The sequence below is a fragment of the Agelaius phoeniceus genome, chromosome 7 (assembly GCF_051311805.1).
Source record: "Agelaius phoeniceus isolate bAgePho1 chromosome 7, bAgePho1.hap1, whole genome shotgun sequence".
NCBI lineage: Eukaryota > Metazoa > Chordata > Aves > Passeriformes > Icteridae > Agelaius > Agelaius phoeniceus.
The window spans coordinates 43,657,234-43,677,521 of record NC_135271.1 but is presented as its reverse complement, the minus strand read 5'-3'; the positions used below and the strand labels follow the sequence as shown (position 1 = coordinate 43,677,521).

General features: G+C 40.9%; 1 protein-coding gene across 6 annotated transcripts in view; it reads left to right on the top strand.

Moving 5' to 3' along the window:
• The window catches only part of NCKAP5 (NCK associated protein 5), a 381,602-nt gene extending 361,828 nt beyond the window's left edge, over positions 1–19,774 (top strand). For all 6 annotated transcript variants that reach the window (XM_077181707.1, XM_077181708.1, XM_077181703.1 and 3 more), the window contains one exon: positions 18,152–19,774. In XM_077181707.1, coding sequence (XP_077037822.1) covers positions 18,152–18,433 — 282 coding nt within the window. In that variant the 3' untranslated portion in view covers positions 18,434–19,774. The remainder of the gene's footprint in view (positions 1–18,151) is intronic.
• Positions 19,775–20,288: the final 514 nt, after the last annotated feature.

Here is a 20,288-nt window from a genome sequence, read left to right as displayed (position 1 = left end):
ACCTGCAGCTGGGGCAGCCCTGGGTGATATTTTGCTGGGCCAGCAGGATCTGTTTTGCTGTCTGGAAATTGGTGACAGCAACACCTCTGTCATGTTACAGCCAGAAGAAAACAGCAAATGCTCCTGAGGACCTTGGTCTTGGCTTGTTTTGTACAATGTGTGGGTTACTGCAAATATAGAGTTTGAAGCAGCTCTTACAAATTATTATACCAGAAAGTAATAGAAGGTAGAAGAGGTCCCTTGTCAGTGAAAGAAATAATTCTAATGGGCTGGATCAAATACAGAAACTAGGTGATAGTAGGTTTCTGAGTCCTAATTGCATAATTCAGTTTACTTCATATCAAGCACAGAAACCTCACCTCCTCTTTGCTATTTTTCTTGTCAGCCTTAAGAGAGAGGAAGATGATGAGGTGGGGAGGGAATCAGCTTCATTTGCTTTCCTAGCCCTGATGAACCTGGGATATTAAGGAAGAAACTGCCATTGTACAATCTGTAGATGGGAAAGAAGTCTGCAGCCTCATTTATCCATCTGTGGTGTTTTAAGATCTTTGCTTTTCTTTCAAGTAAGGAATGAATACATCAGATCATTGCATATGTTCAGAGAGGTGATCTAGTACTGTAAACATTTGGTGGCATCAATATTCAGCACCACCATGTGATCCCTGAGTGTGGCCTCGTGGGGACCTTTGAGCTGCACATTTCCCAATTTTGTCAAAATTGCCTCAATAGGATTTTGCCACTGACAGGCTTGGGGCTGCAAGATTTCCTTTCTGTGTAATCAGAGGGGTTTGATTCTCAGATGAGTGATGCAATACTTGTGCCATCAAAGCAGGGACTGTCTGAGTAATTGCCTGAGTTGATGTAAAACCCATTGTCAGGGGAATTATATAAGAGTATTTGACAACCTAAGTGACAAAAACCACAGGAGCATGGTCTGATAAGAAAGCAGATTTGACCATACCACCCATGGGAATAATGCAGAATTAAACATATTTTTTCTAAGCTAAAGTCTGATTTGCTCATGTTAAATTAGAAATAGGCTAAGACATCTGCAGGCATCAACAAATCACTTGTATCTGCATGTTTTTCCCCCTCCACAGGACAAGTTCACATTCTAAGATCTGCTTCCAAGCCTTATATTCCCAATGAGGTCTTTATTGTTTCTAATACCTTGCCATCAAAGTTGGCCCCAAAAAATAAAGTGAAGAGACAGCAAAACAAGCAATTTGAAGCCTGGCTAGGCAGTCTTCTGGGACCAAAGCCTCACTTGACACACATCACTTAAGAGAAATGTTGTGTGGTGTGGAAGAACATCCTTGCAGCCAGCCTGAGGAACTGGCTTGGCAACAGTAAAAAGCTGCAGTTATGGGAGACTCATTTCTCTCCCTATGCCTTCTAGGTGAAACTGCTGAGGTTTCTTATGCTGCTGAGAGTTTTAGTAAAAAATTATGCAATGGAGAGTGGTTCAGCAAGAAGGTTGATAGCATTCTCCATAACTTCCTTAAGTTTTTAAAAGGCTTTGGCAAGAGAAAACATTTGGAATGCAGTGTCCACAGGAGAAAATAACTTTTTAATGGTATGCAAGGGACATTTTTAGGGAAAAGATAACCCTAAAAAAAAAAAAAAAAAAAAACCTGGAAGCTGCTGAAGCAGTTCTGCTTCGAGCATTAATGACCTCAGTAGTTTTAGTACTGTGCCACCAAAGCCCATTCTGACTAGCCCTCCAGCTGGTACAAAGGCTATTTTGTGTTTGGGTAGTGTATTTATGGGCATGGGTAGGTGGTGACATTTTAACTCAAATATCTTTTAGCACATAGTTTTAAGAGTATTTGGGTATCAGTGAGGGACAGAAAGTCTTTGGCATAGGAGAGCAGGCTGTGTGGCATTTAAAACACATGGTGTGCAGGGCTAGCAGGAGAATGGGTTGGATGTGAGAGAAGATGAGAGAAGATGTGGAGAATTGGGAACAGAAAATCCAAGGGCTTCAGGCATTGCTGGGCAGGTAGGTGCAGTTGCAGTGCCACTGGCACAGTGTCACCAAGTGCTGAGCTCCCCAGTCACTCACAGCACCCAGTGATCTGTGTCTGTGTGGCTTCTCAGCTGCCAGGTGGAGATGTCTGGGCTTGTGATTTAAAGTCAAGATGTGCTGTGGCCACAGCTGCAGCCTTGTGCTCACTGAACCCCTTTGGCCCTGTAAGGAGGGGAGAACTTTGCCCTTTCTGAGTGGAAAAGCTTGATCACTGGAGCAGAAACCATATCCCACCATCTCAGCAAGTAATTTCAAATTACAGAGAGAAGCTTGTCTTTCCAGCACGTGGGAGCTGCATAACCACCTTACCCACTGGCCCAGATGTCACAGAAAACCCTGTAGCTCATTTGCCAGAGCCCCTGAGTGTTGGCCCAAAGCTGCTCAAGTGCAAGTGCCCAGAGCAGCACAGAGCAGCTGTGCAGGGCTGTGCATTTGCAGGGAGTGTGCCCTGGCACAGCTCTGGTGGCCTGGCTACCCCAGGTCATTTCTCAGCAGGGCTGAGTAGCTGCATGAGCAGGGTGTGGATAAGACCCCAACACATTCGGTCCCTGCCCACACCCCTGCCCACTGCAGAGACATCCCCAGCACTCACTGGAGTGCCTTTATAGTCCATTTGCCTTTATAACTGGAGATTACATCTGGATTTCATAGGCACAGGGGCTCTTAGGTGGAAAGCAGGAAGATCCTTTAGTCTAATAAGAACCAAAAGTACATACAGAATAAAAGGATAATTTGCTGGTGATTTCCCCGAGTGGAAAATGTTCTGGGCTGTTTTTCAGAGGTTTGACAGATGGAGCTGATGTGATTTGCAGCATGGCCCAAAGTGCACTCATGTTTCTGCCATTTGTAACCAGGCATTCTTCAGTCCCCCATCTCTGGAAATAAAGCTGCAAGTTTCATTTCTCTCACTGTGGAATAGGAATATTATTATAACACTGTGGGCCAAAATAGAATTCAGGAGTCACTAAAAGCATCAAATTATAAATATTAGTAAGCATGTGAGATAGTGTAATTGTTGTAATGATATTAGTAATAAAAGAAAAAGCTGAAAAATAGATTGTATACAATAAACATTGGATTGACTCAATCAAGATAAGAGCAGTAAGGCACAGAGGTGTGTTCAGTGAGCTGTTTGTTTTCTGAAGCTGGAAAATATTTTGACTCCAAGAGGACCATGTGATTAGCAGAGTTAAATGAGATGAATAAGGCTGTAATATTTTTGTGAATTGTTTTTCCAGCTGAAGCTTGCCTTGCCCATCTATAACAGTGATGTTTTGCATAAAGCACTCAAACATCACACAGAGAAGGGTGGGAAATGACTGATCTTATATGTGAGAGTTCTGTACCAAGGAGAGTACATGAGGAATAAGTTACACAGATGATGGTAGCAGGAACTGTGGCAATATACTGAGAATATGTTGGCAAATTATTTCTATTTTTAAGAGGATGCTTTTTCTTTCCATATGCACATGACAATAATATCCTAATCAACGTGGTATTTTATGTCAAATATTGACAAAAAACATATTGAAATCATTTTTTTGGTGTTTATAGTTTGTTTTACCAGCTGTTTTCCTTTCCCAAAAGTGATTTGCCTTTTATTGAAATGAGAAGTTATACTAGATTTTGTGCACTATGACCCATGGACTCCCAAAACCTTAAGGAAAATATTGGTATATATTTATTGCAAGTTCAAACTTTCTACTTTATAGCAGGTCCCAAAGTGTAATATTTTCTCTCTTTCTATATTTTAGGCCCCAATACATGACTTTCAGGCTTTTGCAGCATTCATATTAATTTAATTAAAAGTAATGTTTGTATTTGATAGGAGAAAAAACCATGGTATTGAGCGGATTTAGTAGCAAAAAGTGACAGAGGGAACATTGGGAAATTCACAAGATGTAGTTACATAATTCAAATGTCTAATTATCCTTCACAAAGGCTAAAAGTGATGCAAGTTTCCATAGCACATGTCAGAGCCCTGGCAGCCTGAGCTGCTCGTCCGTCCCTCGGTGACTGAGACACAACCTGGTGGCTCTGCTCCCATTAGTGCCACCTTCCCTCAATCTCTCCATCCTTTGCCTCCTCATTAATAGAGGTCACTAAAAATTTTACCTACTGTAAAAAATTGTAGCCTGAAGAACTTCTCTTAGCTACTCCAGTGTTAATCTCAGCAAGTCAAACCCCGAGCGATTTTTATGTAAAAATTGCCAGTCAAACACTTTAAAGTGATTTTTCTGACATCCTATTACATATGCACATATCCTATGGGTTACTGAATGCTCTGTAAAGCAAACTGTAAAACAAGGTCTCAGATGGGTTTGGGAGGATGAAGAGTAAAGCAGAAGCGGGTGGAAAAGAAGAAATTAAATATGAATAGGGTGTGTTGCTGTGGATTATAAAATTAAAATATTTAATAGGCAGTAATAGTCTATGATACTTCTTCTAACAAAAAAAAAGTTACCAGATTGGGAAACTTAACACATATAATAAGACAAAAAGCAGATTTGAAATGTAAAAGATTTCCAGACAATGCCTGAAACTGAGGAGCAGAAGTAGCAGAGCAGACAGCACATGCTTGCTGGTTGCTCTTGCAAGAATTATTTTTCTCTGCATAGACTAAGAGAAGACTTTTTTATGTCCTCTAATCAGTAAAAATAAAGGTCAGGGTTTCTTCAAGCTTCTCTTCTTAATGGCTATGCCTACATGGATATTTAGACACTTAGCTGCCCAGTTTTCAAAGGTGCTACAAATCTGTAGCTTTTGCTGATGTCTCTGACCAATTTATGTTATTGGATCCTGTGAAAATCATGGCATTTATAGAGGTGCTTGAAAATTGGCTTTGATATTGTCCCTCTAACTGGCAGAATTTTGGTGTGTAACATCCTGCTGCTGTGGGCAATGACATGGAACATCAGCAGACATTTCCCCCAGGTTAAAAGGAAGGCCAAATACTGTGCATTTCTAATCTGGTCCTACTGTGCTCCCATCAAGATCATATCATAATGAAATTCTTCATCTTCTTAAATCCATTTTTTTATTGCATTTTCCATAACATTAGCGTATGGGCAGCTGGAAAAAGCTAAAACTTTCATTTGTATCATTTTACAGAATATTTTTACTATCACTATTATAGGAACATCATCCTATCTTTTAATGTTTCCTCCAACCACTATGGCAAGGCAGGGTACAGAGAGCTCAACATTTCTACTACAGCATTTCTACAAATAAAATCCATGGTGAAGACATGGAAGCTGTGTTATGACATCATTAGTAGCATGGTGTGGAAAATAGAGGCAGCAGAGCAAGCCAAGGACAGCAGCCACCATTTAGAAGCTGTGGGATGTGAGGGCTGGAGCCTTCCTGACTGACTGCTGAAAACTAAATTGTCTTTGGAGCTTCTGTTTGTTTGTGGCAGTTTCATCACTTGTCCTGGTGGCACGGGAAGATGAAGTCTCTGGATGGGCAGGGAATTTAGGTATGAAGACATTTATCTTTTTGTCTTGTTCTACAAGGCAAATCCTGCTGGGTTTCTCCTCCCATTCCACAAAAGCTGCCTGGCTGCCCAATTCGTGTGCTTGGGAAGAGGAAAGGGGGCTAAGGCTGATGTCACCCACAGGCGTCACACGCTCTGCTTTTAGCTCAGCGCTGTCCTTCTGTTCCTGTGAAAGTGTTGGGGAGCCCACTCTCTCTCCTCCACAGCCAAAAACTTCCATACAAAGCAGGGACTGGGATTTCAGCTATCTCGTGCCATTCCTGGCACAGATATCTGTGGGAAGCAGAACTTTTGCCTCCATATCCTGTTTCTCTGGTTGGCACGGAGTCCGGATGTCAGAGGATAGAAAAATCCAGATTTATGAATGCAGCATGATGTGGATAATTACCATTCATATTTACTCAGGGGCAGAAACCACCCAGAGTCCACAGGCCCCAGGGCACAGAGCATGAAGTCAAAGATCTCCATAGGTTCCATAGGCTCTGGACAGCACAAAACCCTGGGGGTTTACCCAGGGCACTCCAATAGGAGTGAAATCATCAACAACTCCAATTAATACATCATAGCCTGCCTTGCCATGCAAATTCTAGTTCTGGTGGCACTAGAATTTGCTAAGCCAATTCTGTGAGACAGTTGGGAGTTTAACAAACGTATTTCAAATTGTATTTTGGAGAAATCTCAAGCATAGGGGGAACTGGTCATGTTCTGTTCATTGCAGCAGATGGCATCCCATTTGGTGTTTGTTAGCTTTGTTTGCAGCTCAATATTTTGTTTCTAGGGGAACTCAGTAAGTTAAATAATTTATTTCTCTAATGCATCAAGATTCTGATCCAAACTCTACTAAAGTCAGTGCAAAACATTTGATTAACTACCATGTTCAGTAGATTAAATGCCAGGTTCTGTATGTTGAAGAGTATTTCAGCTGCTCCCTAGTGAGAACCTCTGTGAGGCCTCTGCCTTTTCACAGAGAAATTTCTGCCTGCAAATAAAAAAATACTCAAATACATTCAAAAAGCTTAACAGACATGAGTGCAGGACTGTGGAGATAGGGATGATGTTCTGGCTGAATGTCCAAATTGCTAAGCCTCTCTTGCTATTAAATTCCCCATTTTTTAAATAAAGAATATAAATAATACCTTCCAGCTGCATTTGGAATTTAATCTAGCACTGTTAGCAGGCTGCTTTGAGAGCTTTGAAGGCCCCATAGCAGCACTAAGCAAATAATCATTATCACTTAATATTCTCATTAAGCATTCTTGCTCAAGATGGGATCTTGCATTACAAGGGCTAACCATAAACACATTGCTCCTCTGATGAGGAATTTTCTGGATGTCAGAAGCAAATTCACACCCTGATCCTGCAAAGAGTTTTGCATGGGCAGAACTCTACCACCTTCAGCAGTCCTGCTGTCCATACAGGGCTCTAACCATGCCTGTGCATGGAGGAAATTTTTTATTCCATTGTTATGAGTATTTGAATCCTGAATAATCTAAGATATTGAAGAAATTAACACTTAAAAGGGTTTTTTTTGGTATTCTAGTAAATATTAAATGCCAGCTCATTTTCAGCAACATTTTTTCAGATTATTCATTCACTAGTAGGGCCTGGCAACTGCTTTGTTCTGTATTTTCATCCTGATTTTCTGTTTGTGTCATCTCTGGGCATTCAAAACATGAGTGTGCATTAGCTGTACAGTGTGTCTGCATGAATTCCAGTTGTATTTTAGTCCTCCTAGTGGCCTATTATATTAGCAATATTACAATCTGTGCTTAGGCATAGGAACATGTTCTGTATCACCAGTACCTCCCTGCAGTTGCAGCATTGATGCTGCAGTAACACTTCTCCATTGCTAAAGTCAATAAATCTCCTAAAGCATTTGTCCAACGGATCCAGTCATGTGGCAGCTGTCACTTCACACACTTCTCTTTTTATACAGAAATTGCAGTGAAATCAATGCAAAAAAAAAAACCCTAATATTATTGCCCTGCAGGAAGCCCACTGTGGGAGCAGGAGCCAATGCTGCTGCTGCTTCACACCAAATTCCTTCTTCAGTCATAGCCAACACAGGTTTTCCCACAGCCACACAAGGGGGGTCAGAACCCACAAAACCAGGGTTCCCAAAATATCTTTTCACTGTGCCTTCTTCCTCTGAGAAAGCCTAAAGAGCCTTGCCAAAATAAGGAAGGGCCTTTTACAGCCCAGGTGGGCTCAGCACACAGAGCTGCCTCCCTTTCAGGTCCTGTTAGATGCTAAGCTGAGCTTTGCTGGTGTCCAGGGAAGCTGGAGGTGGAAAGGCAAAGGTCTGTCCAGCACTTGTGCTCGAGTTTTCTGTCTCAAGGCTGTGCCCCTCACAGTTTTCAGCCCCTGATGGCTCCTGCCAGGTCCCAGTGGGACACACTCTGTGTGCCTGGCTGGGCCACCAAGGAGGAGAGAGCTTCTCACCACCAGAAACAGATGTACTCGTTTCTAAAAGATGAAGTAAACACATCTAAATCCATAAATTACCTAAAATTCCCCTCGGATCACAGCCAGATGATATGCATGTTAATCAAAATGGATATCACTGCTTTAATTCAGTGAGGAGGCAAGTTCAGCATTTATAAATCTCCTGGCTCCATCTGCAGCTGTAGCAGTGGTCATCTAGGTGCCCAGCATTGCTCTGCTTAATTGTGATCATTTCTAATCATTGTAATTCTTAATTCTCCTGATAATAGAGAAACAGTGTTTGGTTTTGAGCATCCTTTAGAGTTAAAAAGGGGACTATCACCTGCCATCAGCATATCAGACATGACTTGCCTGTTCCCTGCACGTACCCCAATGTGCATTTTGTACACACAAAGTAGGTGCTGTAAGAGTGTCAGTGGCTGGCCCCAGGGTCAGAGCAGCCACAGAAATCTGCAGGGAAGGGAGCAAAGGTCCCAGAGCCCAGTGGGCAGCTCCTTGTGGCCACGTGCATGGGAGCATTGCTGTCATCCCCTCCTCCTCAGCACCTTCAGCCCCAGGCAGGCACCTGCAGCTCCCCAGGAATCCTGGAGCCCCAGCCACAGGCCTGGCTTGGAAAAGCTGTCCTCCAGCACATCTGAAACTCAGCATTAATTCCTTCCCTTTCAAATTGCATTTTTTACCTGATTAGCTTCCAAAAGGTTTTCTAAATTCTTGATTAATTTTGGGGTTGGCTGTTTAATACAGTGTTTGGTTAACTAATTCATGTAGTTGTTTATAATTATTGCCTTGCTATAAAATCATCTTAATAGAAGGTTGGGGGGTTTTTGTTTTCTTTCCAGTAGAATAACAAGTTATTTTATTATTCAAACAAGGCTTACTTCCTGCTGTTTTCAATAAGATTTTTAATAAATATGTAAATTTAAAAATTAATTTACTGCATACGTTTGGCAGCATGATTCTTGAACTGACAAAAGTTTGATGGATTGTAAAATTATCCTCCATAAAAATCATCAGTCACAGTAAACAGAATTTATCAGCCTCTGGTAATTCTACAGCTTTTTCTTCATCTTATCTCCTGTTAGGAACTCACTTAAAATTGATTATAATATAGTATGTTTCTAGAAATGTAATTCATTTATATATTAATTAGATTTTAGGTTAATATCCCATCATGGAATAGGACATGAGCCAACAGTGTTTTCCTGTTGTTGCAGAACTGCAGTAGAGAACCCTTGATTACTGTTCCCATGTGGTTTTACCACCAGGACTAATCACTAATCAAATTCCAACCACATAAAATGGAACATCCTTCATAGCATTTATTTTCTAGCTGACTTATACTATAGGCTTTTTATTGATACAACTTGCTGTACTGAAATGAACTAAAAATTGCAAGAGAGGATTTATCCTTCTACTTTAATTTGGTTCTGCAGCCTGTGCCTGAAACTCTGTCTTGGGTTTTTGTGCGTGTTGTGCTGCTGTCCCTGAAATCCTCTGGCCTACAGCAGAGATAAATTGTTTGCATAAATTTAGAAGGTCCATGTAGATGACTGTACTGTTATGGAGGATTTGTTAGCAGATGAACTTCAAGCATAGGTTTCCATCTGCAATTCATGCTTTGCTTGAATCAGTGCTGGAGCTCAGCTCAGAACATCAGCTGGAGAGGTGACAAGCACAGTCACGTAACCAGCATCATTATTTGCATCTGTCCTGTCCCACTTTCCTCTGACTACAAAGGAACTTCTCTAGTCTCATTGCACAGTCAGAAAACAGTGTGCCTGTGCTTCAGGCTGCTACAGATTGACTGGGAAGGCAGCCTGGGCTCTGCCCCATTCCCCTGCTCCTCCAAGAGCATTGATCCCAGTGCAGCATTTATCCCAGCCCCTGACCCTCACTTAGGGAAGGTGCAGAGGAGGGCACACCTAGTGGGTTTCTTTCCTTAGTGCCTTTCAGAAGCCTGGTGTCACAGAAGGGAAAAGAAAGGGCAGTGGGTTTTAGTTAGAATCATTAGAGGTAAAACATCTCTGCTATGTAGAGTTGATTAAAATCAGTAGTGGAATGGGAAATGTCAGCTTCAGGCTCCTAAAATAACCTATGCTTTTAGACTGGGATTTAAGCAAGCTAACTCAGAATTTTTTAATAATGAAGAAGGCCCTGTTTCCAAATTCTAAAATTTTGACCTCTGTATTCCTGGTGAGAGCTTTAGTTCTGATGTATGTGCACCATGGACATGAAGGCTCCCTCTGCAGCAGCTGAGCCTTGTGTTCACAGAGAGGGGAACTGATGGCTCTGGAAAGATTGTTTGTCTCCTCCCAAATTTCCTTCCTCCTCAGAGGCTAAAAGTAAAAAAAGCCCCATTTGCTGTGGAACTTTGTTTAAATCACCTCCCTGAATCCTTCTGAGAGCTTGCAAGAAGGGGCATTCCCTCTCCTTCCTCTGCAGGTTTTCCAGCAGAGGTTCATGCTCACTGAACTCCCTCTCAATGCCCACCACAAGCCAGTCTTCATAGCTGGGAGAATTATCCCTACATGCTTTTGTCATCCTGCTTGATTTCCTCTTGATCCTGCCACATAACCTTGCTTCTTCAGTGGTTGCACTCAATGATCTTAAAGGTCTTTTCCAACCTAAACAGTCCTGTTATTCCATTATTCCCCTTCTACTGCTGCTGTCTTTTTACCCACAGGTCAGCTGGATGGTCACAGGTTATGAATCTAGTCCAGGGCACAAAAGACAGGATTACTAGTGAGGAAAATCCCTACCCACTTGCAATTACCTTTTGCAGTACAGTATTGGAGTGCAATTCCATTTTTCCAGTTCCAGTGTTGTGGATGAATGACACAGACATTACAGGCCAGGAGCTGAGGCATCACTAGGGAGATGGGGGATAAGTGTCTTTGTAACTACCAAAATGAATTGTCTTATTCAAAAAAGCCAAAGGTGGAAGATGAAGACAGGTAAGAACACAGCTAAAACTCAGGAACAGTACTCTGAGAATGGTTCAGCCATACAGAAAAAATTACTCTGATTACTGAAAATGTCAGTGAGATTATATGTTATATGACTGCAGCCCTGCATTTACTGAGTTTGAGAGGATTTTTTCTCATCAGTCAAATGGGATATAGAACCTGTATCTTTAAGAAATGCATTTGGTACTGGATTTTTTTTAAAAAACCAACAACTTCAAGCTGTACTTTTTCCCCCTCCTGGATTCAGATCCATGTAAGTATCCCAATTAAAAAAAAAAAAAAATCAATCAAACCTCTAGTCTAGGATAAAATTGTAGCCCCTTTTTTGTACAAAGCCCCTTCTTTATTGAAGCAATCAGCCATACTTTCATCAAAAAAAGGGTAACTACTTTCATTCAGTAGGACTAACCTCTATATATTTAAATTCTGTGAGGTGAAATATAGTGTGATGAAGACTGAAACAGTGAAGTTACTTAGGACTGCATAGTTCCAGTACCATTTGGTTATCACTGACAACATAACCCTTCATATAATTCTGTCAAGGAAGAATACTGACCTTCAAATGGTCAAGTTCAGTCTCTTTGTCACCAGTCTTACCTTTCAGTATGATTTTTTTCACTGCTGTTTTTTTCAATCACTAGAAAATCAGGAAAATTTTGCTATTTAACTCCCTCTACAAGTAGAGCTAAAAGGATCTCTGAGAAGTGAAGTGAATCCTATACATCTCTTGTTCTTTTTCAGTCCATCAGGTTCTAAAAACTGAGTAACAGCTTCCTTTCTCACCATGGATATTTCTTCCTTAATGCCTTGTGGTGAGCTTCTGATTGCACTAAGCACTGCTTTTAGTGGGCAGATTCCCTCTGTGAGAAGCAAAATTGGTGATTCTGCCAAAGTGAACAGAGCGAGGCTGTGCTTTGCCTTCTGGAGAAAGTCCTGGTGTTTAATTGCTTTTCTTTTTAATACATTGCCTCAACACACTTGGCTGAGCACCAGCACCATTATCACTTTCCAAGGTATTGCCACTTAGAATTGTATTTTCTTATTCCATTTTAAATAAACTTTGTCCATGCAGAGTTGGTGCAGCCAGTGGCCATTCTGAGGCACTATGAAAAAATAACATTTTTGCCATTCAGTTTGTACCTGAACAAAGGCAAAAAGCCTGGGAACTCAGACCTCGACACCCTGGTCTATTAAATTATGCCATAGTTCAAAGAGGGTTGGTATAAACCTAATCAGGTCAAACAGTCTTGTCATGTCAAGGAAATATTCATGTATGAGGATGGTAATCTTGGCATTACAATGCTGAACGTACTGAGTCATCTCATCATTTTATGAAAATTCTGCTTTTCAAAGCATAAGCCCCAGCTCACTAAACTAAATTCTTTTATTTCCTTTTAAACCACACAAGAATTCAAGCTATAGACAACATAAGTCTCAATTCCTCAGTTCAGGAGGCAATAGCTGTTTTGTCCAGATCTGCAGCTATGGATTATACACAGTTTGTGCTAATCAGCTGCTTTTCCTTCAAGGTAATTCACTTACAATTCAGGATCATGAGAAGTGATACTGAAATATATTTGTAGGTTTTTATACTCTGAAATACAGTAGGTAAACTTGGATTACATAGTCATTGTTACATTACCCATAATGCCATCAGGGGATGATGCATACCAATGTATATCTGGCTTTCCTATCAGCTGCTGAACATACTAATTAACTTAAAAATGCTTCCTAGCAATGCATTTTTTTAACACAAAAAGAAGCTGGCACTTATTGTTTATCATTGAAATCTGATGTGTGTCTCTGAGAATGTCATTATCTGCTACAGCAAAATAATTTTGGGATTTCTGCTCAAGTAGAAAAAAGAAAAATGATTCATTATTTCAGAAATTATTTTACTGTCAGTCCAGAAAATAGATGAAAGCTTCTGACAATGCACAATGGAGAGCAAGGCTTATCTTATTATTTAAAGTTATGCTTTAGAGAGAAAGAGGTTCAAACATCCCATTTTTAGCTCCGCTGTAATGCAGCAGAGGTCACGCAGTTACAGCTCTCACCTTTGTAGTTTGCTGGATGGGGCTGTGTAACTATTTTCACTGCAGAGTGTTCCCTGTTCACCTGATGTTCAGTGGGATCTGGAGATTGTTCACTTTGCACAGAGAGCCTGCATGGCATTCTGTCCTGGCTGGGGGACAGACAGCCACTGCCAGCCCTTTTCATGGGGCACCTTCTACTGCAAAGGGCCCTGGGACACCGGAGAATTCAGTGAGAAGTTACTCCTGATGAGACCAGCACATCTCTGGCCAGAAAAGTGCCCTGTATCTCCTTGCTCTACAAGAAGCTGTGAATGTATGAAAATTGTCCCCCTAAACAGGTTATGTATGAGCAGCCTATGGTGCTGCAGCAGCACATCCCACTTAGACCTCCTGTGTCGTAAATACAAAGCAGTTACAGGAGTTAGAGGAGAGCTAAATTGGAAGAACTGTGAATTTAAAATAAGAAATAGTGGCTCCTGGGATCAAGTTTACCCTGAGCATATGCAGACAGAGTAACAAGCAATTTTTAAAAAGTAAAATCTAGAAAATTGTTTTCCCTTGCAATAAAGTTATGAGCAATAACTAAAAAAACAAAAGGGAACATGTTTTGTATCTTCTATTAGAGATCAGATCTGAAACCAAAGACCTTGAGTTATACAATTAAGTATTGATTTTGCTGATCTATGTTTAATTCTCATAGCAATTTTGTTGGTTTTACCCAATAGTGTTTTGCAGTTATACTTCACTTGAAACAATGCCCTTCCTGCTTTTGTGTTAATCTAAAAACTAAATTGCCCAATGCATGAGTGACATAAATAAAGTTCACTTTATTCCTTTTTGTAACTGATTCTGAGCTCTTTAAAGTGCTGGTTAAGTAAACTTAGACAGCTGGAAAATACATTTATCCTGCAGAATGGTTCGTTTCTATTTCTGGGCTCTGGGACTCATAAGCACAGCCTGACCTCCAGATAACCAAAGCTTCTGTGTGCTACCACAGTAAGAAATGGCCTTGCTGCTGCTCTCCTTCCTGCACACGAGTGTGGGTCCTCTGTGCCTATGAACAGCCCATCCTTCCCTCTCCTCCTTCCCACTACACCTGAGGAATCCTGTGCAGCTCTTCCTGCTCCTTGATCACACAGCTCTGAAAAGGCATTCTACCCACATGTAACTCTCATTTTTACAGTTTGGAGAAAATCTAATTTGATGTATTAATGTAGGAATAACACCTATTTATAATGTATCAGTGTAACTGCAGGCTAGTTTTGTTTTCCTAATTTGCTGTGCTTGAAGTGACATGCCAGATTTTATTACATCACTAATGGGTTTTAGTTATTCCCTTTAGGATGTTGCCAGCAAGGAAACATTATTCTGATTCATGACTCATGGATTTATTTCAGTGATGTGGCTGGTGATGAATGTCTGTGTATGTCAGGAGGAGTTTCTGCTCTTCTGACAGCTGCTCACTGCTCCCAGGTGGTGCAAGGCTCCCCATGCTGGGCAGGTAAGGAAGCTCCAGCTGTGGGGAGCTCTGCACCTATACAGTGGAGTAGAAGAACAAATGCTCCCCATACCCTAAGGCCATAATGGTACAGATTTTCCATACAAAAATACATTTAGGTTAAGTAAAAGAAGCTAACCATTGATCTGATTTAGGGTGATGGGCCAGAGCTGTTACAGAGGCACTGTGAAAATTACAGATCTTGTCTGCACTGAACCTTTTTTTCCTGTTTTTTCTATTATCTGTCTCTTGTAGACCAAAATCTCTGACTACATGTTTTTGTCTTTTCCCTTAATTAATACTTAGAGAAAACACAGAGAGTCTGCACCAAATGCAGCACTCACCTTGTTCACAGAACAGATCAGAACAGTCAGCAGCCAACACCTGAGGGCTGAAATGAGAAGGATCCTGTGTGAGGGCAAGCACAGGCTGCTGGTCCATCTTGGCTCTTGTAGCAGCACTGAGCAAAATCAGGAGTCTTTCTCTGTGCTGTGGTGCCAAAACCACCTGTTCACTACACAGAAAGCCACTCATGGCTGAGAGGTTGGTGCTCTGTGCACTCCTCAAATCTCACCCAGCCCTCCTGGGTGCAGGGCACACCCACCTCGTGTTCCACTCTGCAGGAGCAGCTGCTGAGTCACTGCAGTGTGACTCTCAAATGCATTAATGAACTAATTACTTTAAAATAAACAATGCTAACATCTTTGGGTTAACCCTTGTTCTTTGTTAGAGCTGTGACTCTGCTGCAAATCTACATAAAAATAGCAATAGTCAATAGCAAATCTACATAAAAAAACCCAAATTTACTATGTAACCACATGCACAATTTATCAATCAAATTCTAACAATAATTGGTTTGCTTTTTCCTTTTGTTTCATCTAGCAGCTTTTGAGACTGCCATGAATAACAAGAAATTTATTCAAGGATGAAGCTAAATAAACACTCTTTGGTCATTTTTTACAAGCTGTATTTATAGTAACTAGAGAAAAAAATTCTTAACTTAGATTAGCATTTCTGTTCTGACACACAAGGTTAAAGAAATGACCAGTGACTTTTCAGTTCTAGGAATGTACATAATTGTTTTATTGTGAGAGAAAATGATTTGTTGATTGTGCAGATTCTTACATTAATATCTCTGCTTAAAATTTTATTTTTGCTTATGAGTTTTCTTCTATGTGTTAAAGAAAGGAAGCTTCAGGTTTTTTTTCAGAAGGATGTAACTGGGCATGAGGACACCTAAAAAGGACAACTCTTTATCCAAAAAAATACCCATTACTTATTTCTGAATTGTTTCTTGTTTTGGTAATAAATTTTGCTGCCACTGTTAGAATTAGTTTTCCCTTTAAGCCCTGCTGTATTGTAGATGTACTGTTCACTACCCAGGATCTTTTGCCAACAGGTTTCTCTGATGGGCTTCAGTTCACTTCAATTTCACTTGATTCAATGTCTTTGCTAAAATTTTTAGAGTACTTTTGCTCCCTGCAGTTTCTCTAATGTACTTTATAAAATAAATGAGAAACCAGGGTGTGATTAAAGTAGGATTGTAGCCTAGGTTGTGCTTGAAGGGTATAAAAAAACTATTGATACTGCATATATGCAGAATATACCAATGAGTTCAGTCTAGTCTGTCCTGAGGTGTAAATCCATCCTTCAGTAGCATAGCCAAAATCCTCTGATTGTGATGCCTCACCCAGGCTGCTCTGTCCTGCAGATTCTCCAGGTGCCCCTCCTGCCCAGGAGTTGAAATTGGCTCCATTTGAATCAATAAGAGTTTTTTATCACAGGCCTTGCTGACTGCAGTATTGAGTCCTGCAGTCCCAAGCCTGTGCTAACTAGTCACATTCCATTTATCTAAAGAAAAGCTGGGAAGTGGGAAAATTAAAGACAAAGAAACATCATTTAGTCTGCCATATAATAAAGTATTTTAGGCTTAGCACTGTGAAAAGCAGAAAGTGCTAACATGTGTTATTGATGCCATGGCTGAGAATATTCTCATCTGGCCTACAGAGAAGTGAAACAGCTTTTTCAGTATTTCAATTGAGGGCAAAGAGGAGAGCATTTTAAGGTGAAATTGTGAAAAATTTCTGTTGTAGGGTCCTAAATTTGTGTTCGTTCCCATTACCAAGGGTTATATTCCTCTATCTCAGAAAACATTTTAATTACAGATATTGAAGACATTAGTTTTAACTGTCATCTAAAATTAGAATCCAACACAACATTCCCTAAAACCTTTTAGACTCAAGATTAATTAATGCACCAAACAGAAAATGTTCATTTGCTAAGACTTTAGGATCTCCTGTTGCTTTGCTTAAGTTTGTTCAAAACATTTTCCAAAAATAGTAATCTAATCCATGCATTGTCATCTTATGAAATGTGACAAAATCAAAGCAAAAACAGTCATCGGACTGGCATTTCAATTTTTATCTAAGTAGCCATCAAAACAAGCAATCAAACTATGTAACAATTTGTCTTCCCCTCGCCAGAGATTTCCAAGGAGAAGCAGCACAGCGTGCACAACATTTCACTGACTTGAAGCTTGAATTCTGCAGAAAATTCTAAGGACCCTTTACAACTGCACATGTAATGACCCAGAGCATCCACACGTCTGCCCAAGCTGTATCTTCAGTGTGCTTAAAGTGCCACCTCATTTTCTAGCTAAACAAAAATGTTGATGCCTTGGATTTACAGTAATTTACTGATTCTGTCTTTGCCATCTGATGGGAGTACCAGAAATGAGGAATGGCTTTGCACTCTGATGGCATATCTCAGAATGCCTGAATCTTATCTGCCCAGGAGGTTATTGAATGTTGATTGTAAAATGTCAAATGCTATCCCATATATCTCTGGTAACATGATCTGTAAGAGGAGTTAGTTACTCACTCAGATTTTGAAACACTCTGTATATGAACAGCAGGTCATTTTTATTGAGCTGCTCCCTACACAGCTCCCTAATGATTCCTTGGTCAGATCTCTGATTGAAAATACCAGTAGCTAACAAAGGGATACAATTACTCTGGTACAATCCTACTGTGTGTTTTTAATATAATGTGCTAATACATTGTCCAGTGTTCCCACAGAATTACACCACTTCTGTGAGAAGTCCTGACCAATATCTGATTGATTCTGGTCTGTGGGGATTGGCCCAGTTCAGTGCAATTTCCTGTCTTGTTGCTTTCTTGTCTATTAGAGAGGGTTTGGGTTTGTGGAAATCAATAGCCTTATACATGCAAAATGTGAAGCTATTCCCTAGCAAGTTTCATTTGCATCCGTAATTTATGGAAAATGCTCTTTTCTCCTCTGCACTTTTCTTTTTTTTTTAACTCTACTTAAACAAATACCTGTTTAAACATACCCCCCAAAGCATTCATGCAGGAGAAGATCTGAATTCCTGTGAGGATGCTGGAGATGTGTTTAACTCATGCATAGCCAGGGTCTGCTGCTTAGGACATTAATAGCACTTGAGTGTTACATAAATGGAGTTCTATTTGTCTTAGAAGAATCATTAAAGTTATTCTTTATCCTAAAATGGACACTAATGCTCTATTTAATCATAACAGTTATTAAAGCATCTAACAATCTATTTCCTTTAACCCTGTGAACTTTAGAAAGATGGTAATTAATGGTGTACAATAGGATAACTCTTAAAGGAATATGCTTCCAATATTTCTCTCACTTTTACAGAAATTGAAGCTAACTGAAGAAACAAAAGAAGATTCCCAGAATAGAGTCCCTAAAATTTCCCTGGAGTCTCTCAATAAATTTAACAGCAATAATGTACTTTTACTAGAACAAGAGAAGAACTGTCTGAACAAGGTTGAAGGACAGAAGGCAGAAAATGGAAAGAAAGAAGCAGCTTCCTTGACCAGCTCGGGTCGGCAGGATGTGGACAACTTGGAATCCCTGAGTGATTCCCTGTATGACAGCTTCTCCTCTTGTGCCAGCCAAGGCTCCAACGACGTTTAGGGACACTTCCCACAGGCTGCAGCACGGGGTGGAGCTGAAGGTGAGCGTGGAGAGAGGAGGGAGAGGAGACTTTGCTTGGCAACTCCCCCTGGAGCTGGCTGTGCTCACCTCGGGGTGTTCTGAGCTCCCACCACACGGCAATAACACAGGGCAGCATCACGGTGGTGCAGGGGACTCAACACACCCAACACAGTGAATACATAGAATAAAGTCTTAATTTTGCACTTTTGTGAATATTTGTACAGTTGTAAATACCTTGGGAAAATATATTTGTAGGGATACACGACAGCAATAAATATTAAATTGGTGCTATGCTCCTGTAATGGCAGATTACTAACTTAAAGATATTGGTGTGAATATTAACAAGAAAAGCTGGTAGATTTTTTTAAAAAGAATTATAATTGTCCTAGTCTTAAAACTGTATGTAGAAACACTGCATTACCATAAACTTGAGCCTACCAGATTGTCTTTAATAAACTCTCGTGGACTCCCTTTTAGAAAACATATTTTATTTTCTCTTCTTAGTGCAATTCCATACAGGTATTCTAGGGAAACATGCATTTCAGTTATTACAACTTCACAACAGGTGTCTTATTTCAGAAGGGTTTTGACTTTTGACATGGCAAGAAAATGAATAGATTAAAAGGCCTGATACTGCTGGCATTGGCTTCATCAGTCATGCACATAACTGTTTGAAGGATCAGGGTCAAAGCAATTCACTGCTGACACAAACAGGAGTCCTGTAGGGAAGAGAGCCACATAAACCACCCTTTACTTCTGACTGCAACGTGGCTTCTCAACTTCCACCTCCTCTGTACTGTACTCATTTCCCATCAAATTAAAAATGTACCATGCTGTGTTATCTTTTCTAGTCTCTGTTTGGTCTTAAGTAAATTCTGAACACTAAAATTATTTTTTAAAAAACAAAACAACTCCTGTTTGTGACACATTAAGATGTTGGTGCTAACCAGTACTAGTTCAAACATATCTTGGAGCAGGGGGATGGGGCTGTATTGGGTGTTCTTGTTTTTTTTCTACAAAGGTTGTTTATATGTAAGGGAGAGTCTATTTCAAAGGTTCTGTGTATTTTTTCTAGATGTGAAGTATTTATAACTGCTTTTTGTACAGCAATTGTAAACTAGATATATTTGGAGTATTTCTAGACTCTACAGTTTCTTTAGCACATGCTTGTTAATCTTTGAAATATTGTATGATCAGTGTTACTATTTTGTGCAATTTGTTATATTTTAATTCATTTCTGCCGTATACTTGCATCGTCTTTTTCAACTTTTAAGAGATTTTCATTGAAACATCTTTGGTAAATAAAACTTCTCTTGCCTACCGGTGCCTGCTGAGGGGTTTTGGGAAGGGGGATGCTGTGACAGCTTGGGCTGGGGTCAGGGGGTACCCACCGAGCCGCCCCCGCTGCGGGACAGCGCACACGGGCGGGCAGTGCTGGGAGAATTCGTGACACGGGGCTGTTAAACAGCGATTTCAGCTTAATTAACTCTTCCTTGGAGCAGAGCTGTGAAACGATCACTGGGAAATAATCCGGAGAGGAGGCGATGCACTGAGACGGTCCCAGGGGGGACTATGTGGGGGCAGCCCCTGCCCTTCCCTCCCCACGGGCCCTGCCCAGCCCCCGACGGCTCTCGCCGCCCCATCCTGCCCTGTCCCATCCCATCCCATCCCATCCCATCCCATCCCGCCCTGCCCCATCCCATCCTATCCCATCCCATCCCATCCCATCCCCAGCTCCTGCCGCCGCATCCCGCCTCCCCCGCCTCCGGGCCATCCCGCCGTGTGTCCGCGCAGGCTGCAGGCTCTTTCCCCCCCGTTTTGTTACGCTGGAATT